This window comes from Hyalella azteca, unplaced genomic scaffold (assembly GCF_000764305.2).
Source record: "Hyalella azteca isolate HAZT.00-mixed unplaced genomic scaffold, Hazt_2.0.2 contig3744, whole genome shotgun sequence".
NCBI lineage: Eukaryota > Metazoa > Arthropoda > Malacostraca > Amphipoda > Hyalellidae > Hyalella > Hyalella azteca.
Genome location: NW_025933982.1, coordinates 17522 through 40014, shown reverse-complemented (window position 1 = coordinate 40014; position 22493 = coordinate 17522). Strand labels below are relative to the sequence as shown.

General features: G+C 41.6%; 1 protein-coding gene across 5 annotated transcripts in view; it reads left to right on the top strand.

Annotated features, from left to right (window-relative positions):
- The window catches only part of LOC108666185 (broad-complex core protein isoforms 1/2/3/4/5), a 42221-nt gene extending 21303 nt beyond the window's left edge, over positions 1-20918 (top strand). For 2 of the 5 annotated variants that reach the window (XM_018153009.2, XM_047879752.1), the window contains exon 6: positions 6884-8050. In XM_018153009.2, the coding sequence (XP_018008498.1) occupies positions 6884-7983 (1100 nt within the window). In that variant the 3' untranslated portion in view covers positions 7984-8050. Of the gene's footprint in view, positions 1-6883; positions 8051-9232; positions 10527-11697; positions 13645-14410 lie in introns of those variants that run through there. The other 3 variants (XM_018153012.2, XM_018153010.2, XM_018153011.2) reach the window with 3 other exon arrangements.
- The last annotated feature ends 1575 nt before the right edge of the window (positions 20919-22493 follow it).

The following is a 22493-nucleotide window of genomic DNA, read 5'->3' as shown; positions in this document are numbered from 1 at the left end:
TCGTAAATTGGTTACAAACGCATTGGAAATTATCTGTGATTGACGTAAAATAAGTTAGCTTCATAAATTGATCCCCTGTGGCATTGTTTAGCTGCGCTCATTGGCTATAAGTTAACTGTCCCGTGGACAAAAAACACGATGATTGGCTAGTTCTAATGTCTTAAGAAATTTATAGTCTAAATAATCTACAAATAATCAATTAATTGGCATATCTAAAGAGTTTATTAGTGAATTGTCGCGTGGACATAAAACACACGATTGGCTAGTTTTTGAATTTAATTAATCTAATTGGCATTATTAAGCAAATTATTGTGTAAACATTACATTATATAATTAGCTCAAATTGAAATGAAAACTATTTTAGGAAATAGTTTTGTAAATTTTAAGACTGATCATTGGATTGTCTGGTAATTACGCAAGTTTCTGGACGCTTCTTGTATAAAAATCGCATTAGGCCTGGAACAATTCCGACCCGAAGAAGCGTCTAGGCTTGAATTTCAGGTTTGCTTGCCTCACCTCTGGTCAGGCTGAGGCGAGCTCGGCCAAACTCTTACGTTATTCCTTATTTAAGTCCATTTGTGTGCTCTTGAAGTCGGTGGATGATTTTGTCGAAAATATGGCTGGGTAATGGAGACCATAGCTTCCCACTGCATCTCCAAAATCATCAGTCTAATCAGTATATATGAAGTTCTCTACAAAGTGAACTCTTGTGTCATGAAATAGAAAAAAAAATTCGAATCGGGAATTCGAATTTCAACAGTCTTGATTAGTTTAGCACAGTGTATGATGTTTAGTCACGAAATTGTCTTTGCACATTATTTCATGCTATGATATGTAAGGTAATGAATTTGCCGTAGTTGTTACGTGGAGCTGCGTGATTGATGTAATCTACGATGTAGTTAGTAGTCAACTAAGAAGGCATGAGATGTTATATCGGTAACAAGAATAGCATTAAGCGACCCTCTCTCTAGCAACAAGTTATGAGGATACAAGAGGGAGCGCTTGAGTTGGACTATCCTGTGATATTTGGATAAGACTTGTGAGCTATTATGGACTGGATAATTGCGTAGGAAAAAAGTAAGGAACGAATTATTTTTGGCAAAGTATTGTGCCGTCTTGTGTTGTGCCTGCCGTGTGCTAGCACGTCCGTATTACCTTTTCTCGTAGTTGCTTCAGTTCTACACGTTCTCTTGCTTGCGCCGACTGCTTCTGCAATGCATGTGCTACCATACATACTCGAGTATGCTACACCATACATACCATACATGCGAGTATGCTACAATGCATACTCGCATATTATCAATTCATTGTGATTTGCCATCTGACTGATTCCTGCCTATTGCTGGTGTGGGATCTTATCGTACGGTCATTATACATGTGGTGTTCACTATAATACATTTCGAGTCCTACAAGCCCAGGTCTAACATTATTGTGTTACTGTTCTTAACCTGCTATATATATGACCAATTTGTAGTGCTGGAATGGATAATATTTACTGTAAATGAACAATTTGTTCTCTTGACTTCCATACGTATTCAATGTTTTGAATTTTTTTGTATCCAAAAGTCACTTTTTGAAAATAAATAAATTTGATAACGTAAGTGAGCACTGCATCAATGGTTACATTCAGATCTCTATTCTGAGGCAGACCGCCTGTGTTTACTGTGTTTAAGAGCAGATCGCCTGTGTTTACTACACAACTGTATCAATATATCACGCTTGTACCGCTCCTTTGACATTGCTTTTAGTTGGCGCTTCTTCCCGTACATGGTGTTTCAATTATTTATTGTTGAGGCTTTCATTATACTGTAAGGCGTAGCTTGTAAGAAGTTTCTGGTTTGTATTAACTAAAGGGAAATCTTGCAGAGGCTTGCTATATTGTGTATTTTTACTCGGAGATATTAATTGCAAGGGAGAATAAAAATAGTAGGATTGAAAGAGGGCCAATTAGTAATGACGTCCGACGGGCAGCGAAAGCATGAAGTAGTCGGTGTTGTTCAATGTAGTCGTAAAATAGTACAATGTAACGACACTTGACGCACTCAAAGCTTCTCTAATACTGTGCACCTCAGGCCTTCTCTTTGGGCAACAGTTTAGGCAACCTCGTATTACTCTGGATTGTGGTAAATAGTTTGCTCGTTACATCTCATCATTTATGTTTATATTGGATTGAAGGTTAGCGTGCTGCTTAGCGAAATTATAGTTTCCTTGTTGAAAGATATGAAGACGTGAGGCTTTTGTTATCAGAGCGCTCGCTCGCTTGTCATTTATGGAGTAGAAGAACGTTAATAAGTCGGTCGGAAGGTCGCTCCTATAGTAACCTTCCATAGCCCCTGGATCGGATCATTGTTTCAGCCACAGCCGCGAGTTAATTTCTGACTCAATGATGTGTTCTCATTATAGCTATATTGTTGAATATTTCATTTTCATTTTTTTAATATTTGAATTTAAATTTTATCGAGTTGTAAAAATTTACGTGGTCAGCGATATGCTAAAGATGCTAAATTTTGGAGGTCAAGCCTGAGGTGAGTTCATGGGTGTTGCAACCGCGACGCATGGCTTGCAGATACAAGTACAGGTACGTTCTCCTTGCTGCTCGCTCCGTTCTCACGTATCCCATTGTCTGCCTTCAAATAACGATACGGGCAGTGCGTATCGTGCTATATTTTAGTGACCACTCAGTAATGCAACTTGTAAGCTGTAGCGAGTCTTTTGGATTCTTTGCCTCTTAAGTGTTCTCTCATTTTTAGGTCCATAGTAATTCAGACTGTAGATGAATAGTTCGTTAGCGCCATTTACTATGAAAGCGTTTTGAGACTGTTCTCGCGACTACCTTCCAATACATCCATTTGAAAACGTCTTTCATTTTCCTCATGTGGAAAGCGACCGCTTTTCGTCAAGGCTGAAGACAACTCAGCGAGTGCTGGCCGGTTTTGCGGGTTTCTCGTTTGGTCCTATAACGAAATTTCGTTCTTTAACTAACCTATTATGAAATTAGTTGAAGAAAAATTCGTTTTAAAGAAATTTGGCCGTCTAGCAATAATGAGAGCTTGAAAACCACACTAGTTCACTGCATTGTTTACTAGTTCAAATATATTAGAGCGATAAGTTCCTTTTCTGCATTTAACGACTTCACGCAGTAACGTAATTAATCTAATGTCCGCTTGTTCCTGTCACGCGTGAAATTTCTTGCCGTTTTCGAAAATCTGCAAAAAGTTTGTAGGTATCTGTTCGGCCGATATCGAAATCGTTTTCCAAGTATTTAGTTGAGACAGAATCGTTCAAGAATCACATTGTAATTCATTGTTAAGCAATCTCGATCACATGACAAAATCGCAAGTTATGCTGGCGTTGATGGTGTAGGGTTATGGCATGGGGAGGGCTTGGCTCTCACTTGAATCTGATGGCAATTATTTTTCTATTGCAGAACGAACATACGCGAACCTTCCCACCTCCATTACACTCCACCACCAACATCGTCGTAATAGCGCTCAGGTCATGTCTCAATTGCGCAACGGTGCTGCCTATCAGTGTCCGTTCTGTTACAAAAATTACTCCACGTGGAATTCACTGAAGAAACACAAAAGCTTGTACCACCGAGAAGAGCCTTGGGACGCTCGCGCCTATCAAAGAAGACGAGACGCCATGGACTCCTACATGATTGTGTGACTGGCAACCCTCTCAATTGGTTGATATAGTCGCAACTAATCCCTAGTATTCCGTGCGTGCTCCTACATGATTGTGTGACTGGCAACCCTCTCAATTGGTTGAAATTGTCGCAACTAATCCCCAGTATTCCGTGCGTGTGTTTTCGGAAGTTGTGCCTCATTAAGTCGTGATAGTGTTGCAGTTGGTGAACATTCCTAGAGTATTGCACTGATCGATTGATGCGTCTATAATGTAGCCAATTATTCATTATACTTCATGCATGCATAGTCCCGGTGAGCATGAATTGCGCTAATGTTGCTAGACACTGACATAGGGGGAAGTTCGTTTGATTTGTGGTTGCTCATGCCTTCAGTATCTATATTGCTTGCGGCTAGTACCTAGGGCTGCTTCTATTTAACGCGCAGTATAAGATTATGTGTGATGCGAGTAGGCCTACGTTGACGTTATGCTTTATTGAGAGCTAAAATCCATCCTGTAGAATATGGTTCCGATGCTCCTAAGGCGCCCTGGAAACATGTCACCATTTGCATGGAGAATTGCCTTGGTCACCAAACGCTACATGAATTCCAGGGAGACCGCATCGTTGACTTTAAATATTTTGTCTGATTCCTGGAAAGTATCTTTTTTTATTCTACCGTATTTTTTATTTGGTAAATACCTTTCGATTTATTTCCTTTTTATCGTTTGTTGAGAATCTCAAACTCTTGATATTTCCTTCTGATAACTATTAAAAGAGTTGCATCCATCGTGTCAACTTAATCAAATTACTGCAAATATCTCTCTCTCTCTCTGTGCTGGAATATGTTTATTTTTGGTCTCTGAGACATGTGAGTTAAGACTTAGACCTTCGAGCAAAGATGCCCTCTTGAATTGCCAAGTGAGACTACTGATGTGTTGTTTGCTCGGTGCGACGTCAGAAAATAATTTTTGTAGGACTAGGTATTTTCGATGCTTGTCAAGTATGCCTACACGAGTTCTAATCGTCAAGTTAGTATTCGTGTCTACTATTACTAGGAAGGAAGTCAGCCAAGTTGCAATAAATCACTTGCAAACATCTGAATCGCATGTTGCGATCGAAAAGTGTCTCTGGAATTTCATTGTGTCTTCTCTTCATTTCAACTGTTGATATCTCCTGCCGCGTCGCTCTTCTGTCTACTTGACCCGTTTCAAATATAAGTTTTATCTATATGTCCAATTATTTAATTCCCCTTTTCCCTTCGTGTAAGTTTCATGGCTAGCAGATCCATTGACGCAAGGAGCGCATGCCGCCTGAGGGCTTACGCGTATACCGCCCGCACCGCTTGCGTATTTCGGGTCATCCATCGCTACTCAGGCCACTACCCGCCTCGCCTCGCATCACTCGCAGCACCGACTCACATAGATCTTTCTCGTGTCATCTTGCAGAACGGAGCTCTGCAAGCGCTGCCGTCCCCTCCACTCCGCTTGCCGATCGCCTGCCATTGCTCCCTGCTTCTTCTTCGTCGTCTTCGTCCGTACCTTACGAATATCCCGGGCTTGGTGACGATGTGTCTGTGTTGTCGCCATCGCACTTCGGCAGTGTCGCTGGTCTCGGTTTCTACTCTGAGAATAATTCTCGAGCGGACGTCCGGATAAAATACTCGTGTCCTTACTGCAGCAAGATGCTCAGCACAAACCACGGTCTCAGGCGCCACATAGACGATAAGCACACGGTGCACATGCATGCTTACACGTGCGAGTTGTGTGGCAAGAATTATAGGACTCCTAACAGCCTTCAGAACCATATTTATGTATACCATAAGAGGAGGGACTGTGACCAAAGACTAGCCACCTGAAGTGTCCCATGTGTTGGATATTTCATAGTAAGATTTGAATCTAAGCCTGATAATCCGTAGGTAGGTCAATCCGTTTATTCCATTACATTAATTTCCCTTTATTTACGTGCACATTTCTTTCTAGAATTAAATTTCTGGTCAGGTTGGTTCTTTTGCGGGTGCCAACTCTACGTATTTTAATTTTCATAAGTTATTTTTATATTTCAGCTCTTCGATTAGACTTACGACAAGTGCATCGAACTCTTGGTTCTGTCGTTGGTGATACGCTCGCTCGCTCGGTATTAATTTTTCAGTTGATCACACGCATTTGAAGATGTGCGTTTTCGTCTGTCGCAGTTCCAGGAAAAACTACCATCTTTCTATGTTATTTTTTAGCTTGAAGTTGTCAATCATTTTATACTATTTATAAAAAAAATTATAACGCATGCTGCATGTTCGGTCGTACGGCACACGTGTTTTAGTACCAGTGGGTTTCGAATTTATGTGAAATTTCTTTAAAGGACCGGTAAATCTTTACGGTATAATGATTTGTGAGGCTAAGTATCATTCCATTGTCAACTCATAAAAGTACCGGTATGCCTGACCCAGTATAATGTTTTAAATATTTAATAATTTTTAAAATGTTTTTCGAGTATCAATCTCGACAAGAATTATGAGTATTGACTGAGTCGCCTTATAGGTCCACAATCCAAGTAAAATTTATGTTCATTATTCGCTTGTTTATTTACCCTCACAAATGTAATATTTCTTATTACTCGTTTCTTGCGCTTTCATTTGTTCTTCCACGTTCTCGGTTATAAAGTTGGAAGAAGATATGACGGAGTTATAGTGATACTTATTTGAGCTTGCCAATTGATTTAGTTGTTGTCTCATCCTTGAATTGTAGAATTATCGTATGTATCTTTTTCGCTGATGCTGCATAAATTACTCAAGCTATTTAAACTACAGGTATAAATTGTAATTTAATAACACAAGCATTCATCGTGGTATTGGGATTAAAATTTTTCCTACGTTTTGAGAATTTCCGTTTCCGTATATGGCTGTGCTTGTACAACATTAGATTGCTTAAATGAAGAACCTCTTCTGCAAAGGAAATTGCCACGGGAGCTGACAGAAAAATAAACAATATCTTTGAAGACTCGGTTTTAATTTTGTGATTTTACCCGTTATTTTATAGTAAATCTAAATCTCGTGTTGGTTATTCGGCTGAAGATCAGAGTTCGTGCTTTAATCCCGTTACTGCCGCTTTGCAGTCCTTCCCAGACTCACTTTATTTGTTATGATCAAATCATTGGCTTTCTAGCCACGAAAGTTTGGTAGCTATTGTAACTTGTGTTCCTGTTTATGATAGTCTCGAAGAGCTGCTAAAGGCTGATCGGCTATTCCTCGTGTTGTTGCAGGAGGAGGTGACGGTGCACTCGCTCTTCTCAAAAGTGAGGTAACCACTCCTCCTCCTTCTCTTCCTCCTTCTGCAGTGCCCCGCACTATCGCACTTTCTTCCTCGTGTTCGTCGTCGCCGTTCGTGTGCCGGTGGTGCCCCAAGTCATGCAGCAGTCGCTACAACCTGCGAAAGCACGAGCGGGACATGCATCTCAACCGCGGCCGCAAGTACGAGTGCAATCTCTGTCATCGAGAGTACAGCTCCCTCAACAGCCTACAGGTGCACCGCAGCAACTCCCATCCCACCGGGGTTGTCAGGAAACGACTGCACCACCAAAACTCACCCAGATCACCCATCAAGTATGAGACTGGGTTTTATGCTCAGCAGCCTCAGCAACAGATGCAACAGCAATCAATGCAGCAACAGCAACAAATGTTTCACACAATCCCTTCGATTAAGAGTCATGACAATGCAGCCTCTTTGATTGGGCTTCCATCAGTTTCGCATTCTGATGAAGTCGCACGCTTGCTGCCTGATGGGTCGAGCGTCCCAAGCTCCATGATCATGCCAACGGCATCCGAGTCCTTGGTACAGAACTCCGCGAGCCTCATCATGTCCTCGCTCTCTTCTCCTCTTAAGATGTCTCCACCGAAAAATATTTATACCCCTTCACAGTACTCTGTCATGACCGCCTCATCTACAAAGGCTCAAGCTATGAGTCCTAGGAGTAATATTGGTAAAAACGAGTGCCCTGCCAATGCTTACTCTCGACTTCCTAACAGTAGCCACGGAGGAGGCCGCGCAGCCTCTAGTGATTTCTCTATCATGAATAATCCGCCTGCAGCTACTGCCTCGCATTCTCTGCCGCCCTTCATGCCCTCACTGTGTGCTTCGGGGGCCCTGCCCCTAGGAAGACCTGCTGGACGCACCCCCAGTAGTTCCATGTGTTCACCGCTACCATACATACCTCAGTCGCCCACTCGCGCGTCCCGGCTTACAGACACAACTTTGTTCGACCAACATTTGGCTGAAGCTGAACTGCAACGCCAGCTCCAGCAGCAACACCAGCTGGCTCAAGAGACCAGCCTTTCCGACACCTTCCCTTCGTCTCTCGCTTGATACTTGCGCTTCTGTGCCGAGTCTTGGCCCTGCCCTGATAGAAAACCTTGAGATATGCGACGCTTCGGTGTGTAAAAATTTAAAAGTCGTAGTTTAACATATAATTAAAGCGTTAGCTCTGTTATAGCAAAGTTTCATTGCAGTGTTTGTATGAAAATAAATATTTGGCGGAAAAATTGAACAACTGATTGTATGGTTAAGAACACGAACATGCAAAGCATCATGCTATCGAAATAATTCACTGGTACGACTTTATTCTGAGCATATCGCTTTTGCGTCGGTGACTCGTCAGAACGATCGTTCGGCTGCTGAATTTTTCACAGCCGTGTTGAAAATCAATTCTCATATTTTTATTTCTGAACAAGAGAATTTGTGTACAAACGTATTTACGGAAGACAGCTGACGGTCACCTATATGTTAAATGCGATAAATTCTCTGTATACAGGTTCTGTCTGATGGACGCAATGTTTTTGCAATATTTTTATTTGGGAGAGAGAATCTCATAAACGAGCATTTAATAAATGTGTGAAGTAAATTTACGTTTTAGCGCTCACTGCCGAGCATTTGCCGAACACCCTGTGAATTCCAGGGTTGAAGAAAACAAATTCTCTTTTTAGGATTTATTGTCATAACGCATTTAATGTTCTGTTTGTATCAATTTTCGCAATGGATACGATAATTAGGTTAAATCCCCTGTTCATCATCACGAGGATTTGGTCTTATAAATAACGGAGGATCTTGTAGTTATAAATAACAGGGGGATCTTGTAGTTATAAATTACACGAGGATCTTGTAGTTATAAATAACATGATGATCTTGTAGTTATAAATATCAGGGCCCGATTTGTTTTATTGAGCTGTTTGTTTGTGTAATTCGGAGTATTTTCTTTTCGATCAGTCGTTGTTTTTGTTTATTGTTATATACTGGATTTTGTTGACAAAGTTGCAATCATTTAGGATTTAGATTTGAACGGATGTCAAAAACGCTCGAAGAATTCCGTATGCGCATGATGGTCATTTAACCCGTAATGAATCGCAGTAATATTCATGCATACCTACGCAATTAATCACGATATTTTTATATTTCATTCTAGCTTTTCGAGGTCAGGTAATCGGGCTCAAAATCGTTTGTCGGTTTGAAGTTGTGCCTTGATGCACGCGGTGAGAGCGTCGGGCACGGTGAAGTAACCCAGGCAATAAGTGAGAGAGGCTTTAAACGTGCTGTGGCCTCACCATGTACTGTGTTGCAGGCGCCTCCTCCTCTGAGCGCCTCAAGAGGCTAGGCACTGGTGCATCGCCGCCTCAGAGCCGCCCACACGTCTTCCCTCTGAGTCCCTCTGAGCCTCAGCAAAGAGGCGCAACAGTTGGAGGAGGCGTCCGGCGAAGCAGCAGCGGCAGCGGAGGTCAATATCAGAGCGGCACTGATGAAGAAGCAGGAGGTATTGTGCAGCGTCGCACTGGTGACGAGGTGCAGTGCACCTACTGTGGCCGCGTGCTGTGCAACAAATACGTGCTGAAAGTGCACGTGCGAGACATGCACACTCCACGCAGTTCTCATGAGTGTCCGCACTGTCGTCGCTGCTACTCTACACTCAACTCGCTACGAGTACACATCAGTACCCTGCATAACAGACCTCCCTCACACCTCGCGTCTGCCACCCGAGCTCCTGATGTCGACATGAATAATGCGCCAATGTCCCAGCAGCAACAGCAGCCTTATTATTGCAGCAACTCCTATCGACAGCAATTCTTTTCACAACTGCAAGCCAGTTGTCCTATGGACACTCCGCTCTCGCCCAAAACTGAGTTCTGTGATCCCAATATGCGACCGTAGCCTAAATACAATAATGGTCTGCCGAAAAGCCACTGTTTTGAAATATAATTACAAAAATAAAGGAAGTAGCTTACGTTGAAAGCCCTATTCCGTGTTATATTATAGCGTTTTCAATTGAAAGGCTAATAGCCTGTTTCAGTATTTTGTATTTGTTTAATTTGTTAACGTAGCCGCAAGCAGACAACGGAAAATTAGCGTTTGATTAACATAACAAAATATGTGACGCCATCATCACGAGTGCCATCACCAATTATAGCAATAGATCAACTTATTTGTATCATTATTTTTCGCATAGAGAGGATTTTTAAGTATTACTGGGTCTGCTCATGGTTCGCTGTGTCGCAGATTATTGTTCTTTTTATTAGGACTTATTACTTTGACTAAAATGGTGCTTGCTTAGTTCTCACCGGAATTCTATCACCGGAATAATTGTAGATTTCACTGCTTGTCCTTAACTGGATATGATTCATTGATGCTGTAATTTTTTTTGTTAGTACTAAATTTTGCTTATTTTTCGTACCAGTTTTTTTTTCATATTTATATTTGTTGCACAGAGGCAAGAGCGATCTTTCATATTACTCGTAGACTCGTAAATTTCGGTTGTTTTCTCTCATTGTCTTGAGGTGGCGCTAGAGTTTTTGCGGCTTTCAACCTTCTGTGCACTGTTAGAAAAAACGGTGAAAAAACGGTCCTACTGGCATTCTAGTGGCCGGTTGCCCCGTGAAAATTAACTGTTTCGCCGTTTTTATCATATGTTTTACTGATTTCTAGTGTTAAATTAGAATAAAAACGGCGACACGGTGTTTCTTTTTACGTGCCGACCGGCCACTGAATGGCCAGTAATATACCGTTAACGGTAATTTTTCTAACAGTGTAGATAAATCCATTGACACAAGAATGATCTCACCTCCCGACGTTTGTATGAGCGATATCATGATGTTTTTTTGTGTTTTATTTCCATGACCTAAGTCCTAAGCGATTCATTTTCTTCCAAAAAAATAATCGAGTTGATTTCTGTTGTCTCATTGGATGAACGATCTCTTTAAACGTGCATTACTAGTTGTCGTTTTATCTACGAATAATGTATAAATGTTCCGTGAATTGTAAACTTAATTTACTACTAGTAAAGCATTACTGTCTTTTGTCTTTTCAAATATCCTTTATTTCCTGGCACGAAGCTTCGTGCGTTTTGAGCGTCCATTCGTCGAGTAAACACAAACAAGAAATGCTTGAGCAGAAACATTCCAACTCTCCTATTCTTTTTTCAACGTTATTGTTGTTACTTTTGAGAAATTAATTTTCTATGGAAGTAGTTGTTACACAGCACTTGAAAATGAATCTCTCAAATGTTGCGAAATTGTAATGGTCTTTATGCGTAATCGAGTTTTCGCGTATCCTGCAGATAAGTTTCATCACGAACTTGTTCAAATCAATCCTCTGCTTATGTGCCAAACGTGGGACTGGGGTACAAGTTAATCGATTGCTGTTGGCAATGAACGGAAAGCGTCACCAGCAGTCCTTGTCTGAACTTCCAATCTCCCAATACGATTGCAACAGGACAATTTCGTGCTAAGATTTGCAATCATTTACCTGCAGGAATCCGTAAAGGTTGTACTCGTATAATTCATAGTGGACCGTGCGCTCGAGTCTTGTCTGAGGTTACAGCACTTGTCCTGGAGAGGCAGCGCACGACGCTGCTCTTGTAGTATTATTCGAAGTATTAGTTACGCTTCTTTAATTCAGCTTGGTACTTCAAGCTTACATTCTTATGTACAAATATTCTCAGTAGTTACGGCATTAATTCTATTGTAGAGATGCATGGATATGAAAGCTGCTATAAGTGGACAATACTGGACCGACGCGCTATTTGTTGTGTTGCAGGTGGTCGCTGTGTCTGCCCCTACTGTAGCAAAGTGATCAGCAACAAGCACAATCTCAAGACTCACATCACTGACAAACACACTCTACAAACTGAGCGCTTCCTTTGCAAGTTGTGCGGCCGTCACTACTCGACCAAACATTCTTTGGCCACCCACACGTCCACTGTCCATCGCGGCCGATCGTCTCCTCGCGGCGCTGCCGCCCGCGCCGCACGAATGGCCGCATCCTTTGTGGGCCATCGATCGCTGGGCTTCAGTCAGTCAGACTTGAGTGGAGGCATGGGCTCCAGAAACTTGCTCGGATCTTCCTCTGGCCCGCTCTTTGATATCTTAGGAGGATGTCAGTTGCGTAGCAGCTCTGACGTAGAAGAAACTGTTACAATGCCATCTCTTCCTTTCTCTTCCTCATCTGCTCTGTCTTCGACAGTTTCGACGAGTTTGACTACTCGGACGTCCAGTTCTGGTTCTGATCTTAGTGCGCTTGGATCCTTACTTCCCTCGGCCGAAGTGGTCGACGTCTCTTCTGCCAGCAGACCGTCCCAGACCCTTCAGTCCCTTGGCACTCCCAATGCGCTGGCCGAGGTCGTGGCTAGCTTGCCCCCATGCGATGTCTTGGACTCGACCAACCATGACCAAATACAAGCCATGGCGCATTCACTGGCCCAGGTCTTCCCGACCAATCATATCTTCCCATCGCTCTCGGATTTTGATGAATGATTGATTAGTGTGTAATTTCGTTAATTGATTTCTGTCGCAATATTATTGTGAACAAACCAGAGCAATTTGAGTAGATTTAATGCATCATTTCATGTAACGAATTCGGTGTCGCTCCGAATGACATATTTCATCCATACCATTATGTTTGGCAATGTGTTATTAGCAGGCTTTGTCGGACGTAGTTTCATTGTATCAAACATTTACATGTCGCAACTATATTACTGGAAGTTTTCTTCCAGTCATGCCACATTAATTTATTGCTTTGTAGGTTAAAAATACAGGGGCGTTTCTGCCGAGTGCTCAAATTCGTTTGTTCTATTTGATGCCATGAACGCGCTGCTGTAGAGCATCATTGTGCCAAGTAGGATGATAAAATTAAATATTGCTTATGTTAGTTCACTTCAGGAACGCTGATAATGAACGGATCCATGGGGAGACAGTTTTAAAAGACATTTCTGTTGTTCTGTTTTTTCCGAAAACAAATGGAGAACCGTGTTTAGATTTATGATCTTGTTACGATGGCAGCTGTACTTTGATTTGGTTGATTGCTTGGCCTCATAACCCAATAAATATTCAAGTCTAAACTTTGTCCTGATGAAAGATTTTGTTGCTAAAGTTACGTTCTCATGTGTTGCGTCATTCCACTCAGCTGTTGAGATTTATCACGTCTTAGTTTCGTGACAGATCGCTCAGAAATGTAGTTGGCAATCATTATCATTAAAAGTGCAATCGACAATTTATGAGAATGCTTTTTATCTCTAGAGTTCTTCGTCCAATTCCAGATACGTGCTAGTGACGAGTTTTTTATGTCTATGCTTTGATGTAATCGGCGGATTGGAAAGTGCAGGGCATTTCTCGTGTTATCATTATTACGGATATGAAATGCAAAGTTTTCTTTAACAAATCGTATTAATTTTTACGACAATCCGAATAAGCCGTCGTGCGAAACACTGTATAACATTGTATAAAGATATTTGCCTGGTCTACTTCGAGTGAAGTTCTCAATCCAAGCTGGATAAAAATATACTTAGTTTGATGCATAATTATACAATCACATCATAGAATAACATAATCTGATGATGAGAAAAATTTGAAATGTGAACGATTGTGATTAGCGGACGAGCGGTTCTCGGCCGCGATGCTGTCGTTTTGAGCATTTGTTCCTCTAGCGCCTGTTGCCAAGCTGTAGTCGTCATGTGTCAATGTCAGAGAGTAAATGAGGTTTGTCGCCTCGAATGCAATACAAAAATTTTATTATCCCTCAAATTCATAATAGTTTTCTTCCATGACAATTTTACATTATATTCACGAACTTTCCTTGGTCTTGCATGCGTCAACTAACAGCAGTCATTATAACCTGCACTGCCTTCAGATTTACAGGATCAAACTTACTTTGTTCTTGAAATTGAGAGTCGAGTTGAATCAAAGACATTGTTTATTTTTGTCAATATCGATTTCTAAAGATCATCCTTTTAGGTATCAGAACACTAAAGACTAGTCGGTCATAGTTAAAAAATGTGCTCGACTGGATTTGACTTGAACGGCTTCAATGTCTCTTGTGAATTGCTTCTGTTCACAATGCTGATCAATATGTTATGCTTTACTGATTTATTCCTGCTTCATTCACCCCCGACTTTTTTTACGAGAAAACTGTCTGAATGGAAGCACTTGGGGAAAAATTCATAGCTGTCCATGCGATAGTGCTCGCAATAAACGGGAGTCTCTCATTGCAGGGTAATTTACGGGTGTCCGTCATTACAGGGTAATAAACGGGTGTCTGTCATTGCAGGGTAATAAACGGGTGTTTGTCATTGCAGGGTAATAAACGGGTGTTTGTCATTGCAGGGTAATAATCAGGGTAATAAACGGGTGTCTGTCATTGCAGGGTAATAAACGGGTGTCTGTCATTGCAGGGCAATAAACGGGTGTCTATCATTACAGGGTAATAAACGGGTGTCTATCATTACAGGGTAATAAACGGGTGTCTATCATTACAGGGTGTGTGAGTGGCGGGTCTCGATGGCAGTGCCCTATGTGTCACAAGCTCCTCAGCACGCGCTCTAACCTCAAGATCCATGTGGCAGACAAACATTCAACCCTTCAGCACGCGTTCCCATGTCCGGTATGCGGCAATATTTACAAGACGCGAAATTCACTGCATAACCATCTGAGTATCCGACACCGAGGTGTTCGTATGCCTCGACATCCCGGAGTCCCAGCTGCATCCCGTCCGCGGTATGAATCACCCCGCGTTGTGCACACGAGCGAATTCTCCCGCCCGGAGCCCCTGCACGCCATGCTGGGTCGCACGCCTGTCCAGTCCAGTTCCATGCCCCTCGAGCTCACCACATCTCGCACTCACGCTCCTCTCCCCTACATCTCCCCCTCTTCTGACCCCCCTCATCCTCCTCCTCCTCACCTTGCTTCCCCGACGACAGTCACGCATCCCAGCCGCGCCCTCATTCACCCCCGCGAGGACCTGCTTCCCCGCAGGCATCACCGGACGCCCCCGACTTCGTAGCGTAGCTACTGCCGAGCCTGCGCCTCCAGGACCCGTTCACGGGACGCATGAGTGCGGCCCGTGTGAAGTATGAGCGGCCCGAAGGAAGCATGAAAGCGGTCCGCGGGAAGTACGAGTGCAACCAGCGGGAAGTATGAAAGCGGTCCGCGGAAAGTACGAGTGCGGCCTGAAGGAAGTATGAAAGTGGTCCGCGGGCCGTATGAGTGCGACCTGAGGGAAGCATGAAAGCGGTCCGCAGGCTGTTCGAGTGCGACCCGAGGGAAGTATGAAAGCGGTTCGCGGGCAGTACGAGAGCGGCCCGAGCGAAGTATGAGTGCGGCCCGTTGAAAATATGAGTGCCCATTGCAACAGTGGAAAGTGCTGTGATTTAGGCTTAAATTTCTACCCTATTTGTTAAGAGTGTAATTCTACTTGGCGTGAGAATATTCGCTTATCACAGAGTACATCTTCTACTAGGCTTGCAGTGTATTATTATATTAATATAAAATTAGCTGTATTAGTTGCCTGTCTTGATAAACGGACAAATTATGCTTTTATGAAGTAATGTAACTCCAATAATGGTAAGAACAGCCGAAGAATATTGAGATTATTTTATTGGGATGATTTTTTAACAGTTTTACGTTCACTTTATTGCTGTTGTTCTTGTTGAGTTCTATAAGAGCTGTTTTCTATAGTCCTTTTTTGATGAAGGATTGAGCATGTTTAGTCGCTTATGTCCTGGTTCGCGGGTTCCTCCTAACCAGAATGTGGGACAATTCTTGAAGAAAAGTCGCCTTACTTCGCTGGTTTCTTGGAATCTCGAAGAGAATTTTCTATAAAATCGTCTATAAATTTCTATAGAATTTTATAAATTTTATAGAATTTTCTATAAAATCCTTGCTTCCACCGACACCGACACGACTCGCTGCAAAGCACTCTTAATTTACCACTTCAGTTCACCTTCTACAAAATTTTTATATCTCATTCAAGCTTGGCACTTATTTTCCACTGTTATTATTTTGCATGACCTATATTTTTAAACATTACGTATCGCTGATAGTTGTGGAACGTTTGTGTTCTCATATGATGAGTGTCATACTAGGTTTCCCGAGCTTGAGTTGTTATTGAATGGATTATATATGGAATGGATTATAATGGATGGATTATATTGAGATGTATTATACACATCGCATTCATTGATTGCATTCCCGGGAATAATTCAGTGAACTAGCGTTTGCAGGCCATTGATATCTCTGCCATTGACTTGTCGTTCATCACTGATCTTCATTTCGTTTACATTTACTAGACTTTCTTTCTAAGATTGGCCATATGCTTTAATATAAATATAATGATTTATGAGATAAACGTCGCAGGCCTGCAGTATATTTAATGTTGCTTAAAAATTTCTATTGTTATTATGTTAATCCAGGCGATTCTGAGTAGTCATCGCTTAGAGTTCTGACATTCAAATCATGTATTATTCTAAAATCGTATTTTAATTTTAGCGTCGCAAAGTTTTATAATTGTGCCGTATTTCTCAGACGCGGCTTGTTTGTTTACGATGGTCTCATTATGGCAATTTTGAAAACATTTACATGATAATCCAGCCCAGGGTGCGGTATAGTGATGCAGCTGAGCGCATTACCGACGCAGACGCGACATGCTTGAGGAACCATCGAGTGCAGCAGCATGACGGCGGTGGGGAGAACTAGCGTGCTAGGAGGGGAAGCCTGCAGGGTGGAGGGAGGGAGTGTGATGTCGCGGCGCCCAGACATCCGGGACGGCAGTTAACCTGCTCTGAATTACCGCGTCGTGTTGGTGATGTGGTTGCTTTTGATGGTGGTGACCTGCAGACAGTCAAAATTTGATGCTCAGTCCGTCTTATTCAGTGCTATTGTTCTAGTTTAATGTTTCAGCGTCATGCATTACTAGCCCTTAACAAGCGTGACTATCGCACGTCAATTCACAGGGCGCAGTCCGGCGTTTCTATAAGCTCCTTGCACTAACGTGATTTCGCTGTTTTTCACATCACTTCTTCAGTCGCTCAGATAACTTATTCGTATGGACGCAATTTATTCGATCGTGCACGTTCCTTGCTATACGTTTCAGTATTATTATCACCGCGTGGATTACTAAAAATTCCTGAGTTTTTTTTCTTCAATTGTCGTACGTAACCTTATTGAAATAAGTTTCCGTTGCATTATTTTTTTTTCATGTTCGCTCAAAAAACTTTCAAATAAATTCTGCCTTACTTGCAAACAAAAACTCTTCTCGGCGTCTTAAGGGCAGTACGTATAATACCAGTAGCTTGTGCCTGACAAGGAACAGGTTATTTGAACGTTGAATGCTTGCTGCCGTCGGTGAACGACCTGTGCGCTTAAAACCTTCGCACGCGAAAAATTCCACGGCACGCGAGCGCCGACAATGGTAGATCTGGCGCAGGAACAGCGAAGGCTTACTTATGTACTATTTCTTGCCAGCTGAACTGCTCACAATCTCTATAACAACGGCTTCATCTACACGATTTACTCAAATCCCAGAATTATCCTTCTCGCAGCCCATACGCCGAGTTACAAACGAACAATTTTGAGTACCACGAATTTGCCGATGGTCGTGATGTCCTGTTTCACGCCTGCTATTCCCAAAATATGCACGTACCCAAGTTGTAGGCAAAATTGTGATTGAACGACTTAGTTTATCAAGGAGGGTTGGAGGCACTTGGCTCTCTGGATACAGCTTTCAATATTAATTGTTCAGTTCCTTCAACAAGCTATAATCTGGCATGCAACTGTTCTGATGTACTTGCTGGTTAAGTGGGAATTTTTTCTGAATTTTGAACGCCTTATGTCTAGATTTCTTTTTTCTTACATCCCTCTTTAGATTTCTGTTTTTACATTTAGTTGTCGGTTACCTAGATGCAATATTCGTTTAAAGTTTAAAAATGCCGGAATTAGTTATATTTTTTATATTTTTCTTGTTGTCATACTTCTTGAAAGTACTGCGCTTTTAGTATAGGTCTTAATCTCCGAGTGCGCTCGCTGACTTCTCGATCGCAAGTGATTCTGTGCCATGAACGAAGAAATAGCGTCGTCTGCATTTTGTCTCTAGAAGCTATAATGTCGACGAATGCACACATGTCCGCGCCGCTTTTCTATCTTATTTTCGCCAATAATAATAATAATAGATCCAAGCCAAGTAGTGTGGCTTTATTGGCATTTGTTGTCAAATGCCTCTTAGAATTCAGCGCCGCATTCTGCCGGCAAATGGGATTCTACAAACCGCGTTATGCTGAAAGAAAATGCCTTTAGATGCCTCAAAAATTTTATAGTCACTTCTGCAATGCTGGCAGTAACCTTGGTAATGCAATAGCCGATCTCTGCTCTGAGAGACATTACCAATTCATTTACCATTAATTTAATTGGTTCATTTGATTGATGTATGATTTGTACATGATTTTTAAAACCTAACTAATTTATTAAAAAACGGAAAGAATTACTCGCAAGGTAAAAAACGTGGTTTTTATGATATGTAAATTGATGTGTGTTGATCGGCAGTCTTCTGAATATAATCTACATGACGAAGGGAATCTTCAGTGGTCGAACACTGAGTGCTCTGCATTTTTCTTGGGCGTGGTGAATAATTGCAAACACCGTCTGCTCCCTATAGACTATTCATTTTAACCGGATTCTGAAGAAAAACATCCGGCGGCACAAAAAGTTATGCTTTAAAAAGGGTGACTGCGATTCTTCATCTTCTGCTTAGCGAAAAACAAGAAAAAATAAATAATTCTGCTTAAAAAAAATAATTTGCATTTGAGTGCAATTCTCTACCTAGCTGGCGAAGGTGATGCTTGGCAGTCGTTAGTTCAACATACAATTTTCGTTGAATGTTGTCCGCCTCGTGTGTGGACGTTGGCTCAGGACGATCTATTCCGTACGTTGGAACTTTATTTGCCTTACCCGCAGCCACCGCATCACTTTTCAATCTGAAAGTAACATTGGTAGAAGAAAACTGGATGTGTTCTCGTGAAGCTCTTGTTTAATTTCCATTTGGTATTACTTTATTCACTGGACTGTATACCTACCTGACAACCAAGATTACGTAAGCAATCTTTTGGCGAGCTCTCAGGGCTGAGCCGCCTATTTAGAGAAGGGGTAATAAGTCGGGACTTAATGCATCATTACTTAATTATGTGTTGAAAATAAACGCTTATATAGTACATGTAAAATAGTTTACCGTGAAATTTGCATTTTATTTGACTCGGAGGGACTTGAGTTATCTTCTCACGGTACTGCAGTGATAGCGCGCTGGGCTGGCTTGGTAAACGGAACTCAATTTCAATCGAAACTGCTGAGGAAATAGCCAATAAAATTTGAAGAGTTGTTGATGCGATCTCTGGAAGCGTACCTGTTGTGTTAGTTGTTATTGTGCTTGTAATGATGCGACGAATGCGCGACGTTGCGAGGCTCATATTGCAGTGTCGCATGCATAACGTATACGTACCGTGGATAAGTTCATATTTTGGTGGTGCACGGCGTGGGTATGTGTTACATTGTTAACTTTCTATTCTAGTGATATAGGAAGTATGGATAACTAACGCTGTTAATTGGAAGTAACGTTGTTAACTTGGTATTGTAATTTTAGATGAAGTACGTTATATGGCTGTGCTGGTGGCGATATATGGCGCGCTGGTGATGGTGGCGATATATGGCTGTGCTGGTGATGGTTGCGATATATGGCTGTGCTGGTGATGGTGGCGATATATGGCTGTGCTGGTGATGCTGGCGATATATGGCGCGCTGCTGATGGTTGCGATATATGGCTGTGCTGGTGATGGTGGCGATATATGGCTGTGCTGGTGATGCTGGCGATATATGGCGCGCTGCTGATGGTTGCGATATATGGCTGTGCTGGTGATGGTGGCGATATATGGCTGTGCTGGTGATGGTGGCGATATATGGCTGTGCTGGTGATGGTGGTCGCTAAGTTCCTGTAGTGCCTAATGAAGGTAGCGCCCTAAGCTATCGTATTCTTCTTATTTTTTATAGGTAACGTAGTTATTAAAGATTCAGAAATCGAATGATCGTTTTCTCATCTAGATTGGAACTGTGATAAATTGAACGCTTCTAGAGTCTAGCTAAATTATGATTTCTATGCTAATTGAGGTTAACTCTGTTTAATATTTATATTTATTAGCTAACCCAATGTCAATCCTATTCGCAAGATCCATTAGCTCTAAGCTAACTTTACTCTTTGTTGCGTGTTGCTTAGATGAATATTTGTTTTATTCTTCATTGCACGAGACGTGTCTAATAAGGCAGGAAATAAAATTTAATACCATTTTATGTGCACGTGCCCAAAAATTGTATTATTCATTATCTATTTGAAGTAATAAGCTTGATGTATGGCTGTGTTTATTGTAGGAGATATCGACGCTTAACTCCCCATATTTGCAGTTTCTTGAAGGTTATCTTCGCTAAGCTCCAAATCAATCGTATTTAAGAATTCTTATCGCTGTGCATTGATTCACTGCAATATTGTCTTGCTTCTCTCGGGGGATTTGATTTATCACGCTTACCATTACGACAGTAATAGTAGCTCGAGGTGTGTATGCCTCCGCGTGTTCTCGTTATTTGTTAGTTATTAGTTAAAGCCATTGCTAAGGCTGTGCTTTGTAATTTTACGCTCATCTGCTTAAAACTGTGAATTACTTCCTTTCGAGGCTTCTGTGTTGAACAAGATCACTTGAACCCGTCAGAAAGTTCAAGTTGCGGATGCATTTTTCTAAGCTGGAAAGTTGTTATTAGGTTACATTTCCGTGTCGCCATGTGATTGTTACACAATATTTTGGCTTCTGCAGCGATATCTCGTGTAGCTTCTTGCATCGAGAATACCAAGTACCCGCTTCCTTGCCCTGGTTTACATTGTTGGTTTCGTATCTTTTCAACAAAGGCTCACATTCATCTTGTAAACATGCTACCTAAATTAAAATATTGCAAAAGCTGCATCTAATAAGTCTTTTCATATCCTACATGCGGTGTAATTTCATTCCCTGAGTTTTGATTGAAATTTTATTGCATTGTCTTTGTAGCCTAAATAGTCGAACATCGAGAGAATTGAAAAAAAAAAAAATTTACAGACGAAAATTAACTTCGAATACAGGCCTCTTGCTTACAGAATCGTTATGTAAGAAGGGCGGATACCTAACTCCAATGAAGAAGAAAGTTTTAAGTTCCCCAAATGTGTAGTTGTAAACTGAAATTATTTGTCAATAATAGTAATAAATGAAAACAAAAGATAGATTAATAAAGAATTGAAGAAAAAATCGAGAACGCCATGCTGCAAGAGCAAAAAAAATATTGAATAAACTTTTAAAAACTATTAAATACATGTTATTATATATTGTATACATAAAAAATATTGTACTATACATGTATAAAAATATTGTATACGCGAGACAAGCGACGGCTTTTGTTTCAGGTGCGGACTGGGGGATGTGCAGCAGCCGGGGCCGCAGGGAAGGAGGCTACCCATGTCCGCACTGCAGCAAAGTTTACACGGCTCGCTGTAACCTGAGCCGCCACATCCGTGATATGCACATCGCTGCATCTCCTAACCTTGTCGTGTGTCCAGTGTGCGGTAAAAACTGTAGAAATCGTTCTAATGCTCTCACCCACCTCTACCGCACCCATCACATCACCTCGAAACAGTTGAGGACAGAAGCGGGGGTCTTGTTTAGTGCCAATAGCTCGCTGCTGAGCTCGAACTCCTTAGAAATAGATGACCATGAACCACCGACTTTTTCCTTCGATGATGAAACAATATAGTAAACCGTTCACTATTGATATTGAAGTTAGAAATGCTTTTTAGATGCTAATCTAGTGCCAATTAGAACATAGATCACAGTTAAGATGTCGAAGCACATTAGGCTTGTTGATTTTTTTTTCTGGGAGTACGAGGAAAGCTAAGTCTACATGTTCTGTCGATGATGACCGACTTGACGGTGGACCATTAACTATAGTTTTTTTTTTGCTCGTTTACATACATTAACTTCCCAAGGTGTGGAAACCATCCGATGTCGTAGAAAGAAGGCTTTGACAAACTCCTGATTATTTATTCATATCGTACACATAGCTTATCCATGTCGTGCTTGAGAAGCAGTCGCGTTCTCTTCGACGTCAAATGAACGTTATATCTCGGACGTCAATGTTAACAATCGATGCCTAAATTTGTGTGGTATATTAAAGGATTGACGAAACACACCAAACTAGAGAAATGAGGAAGCTATTAGTAATTACGCTGGCTTGGTTCTACGAGGTAGCTATCTGATATCAAACGAGCTGCGTTGGAAATTCATCAACAAGTTCATCTGCTGACTGGAACAAATAAATTATACATGAACAAATTTTATCATTTCTCCATCAGAATGGAGTGACACACTCAACAATATCCTTGGTACGCCAGATGGAACTAGTTTAAGGGTGTACTTTTTTCTGTCGTGCCCTATTTCCTAATATTTAAATATATGACCTGAGGTTAGTTCGGTAAGTGGTAGTGATTAGGATTAATGAGGCACAGAG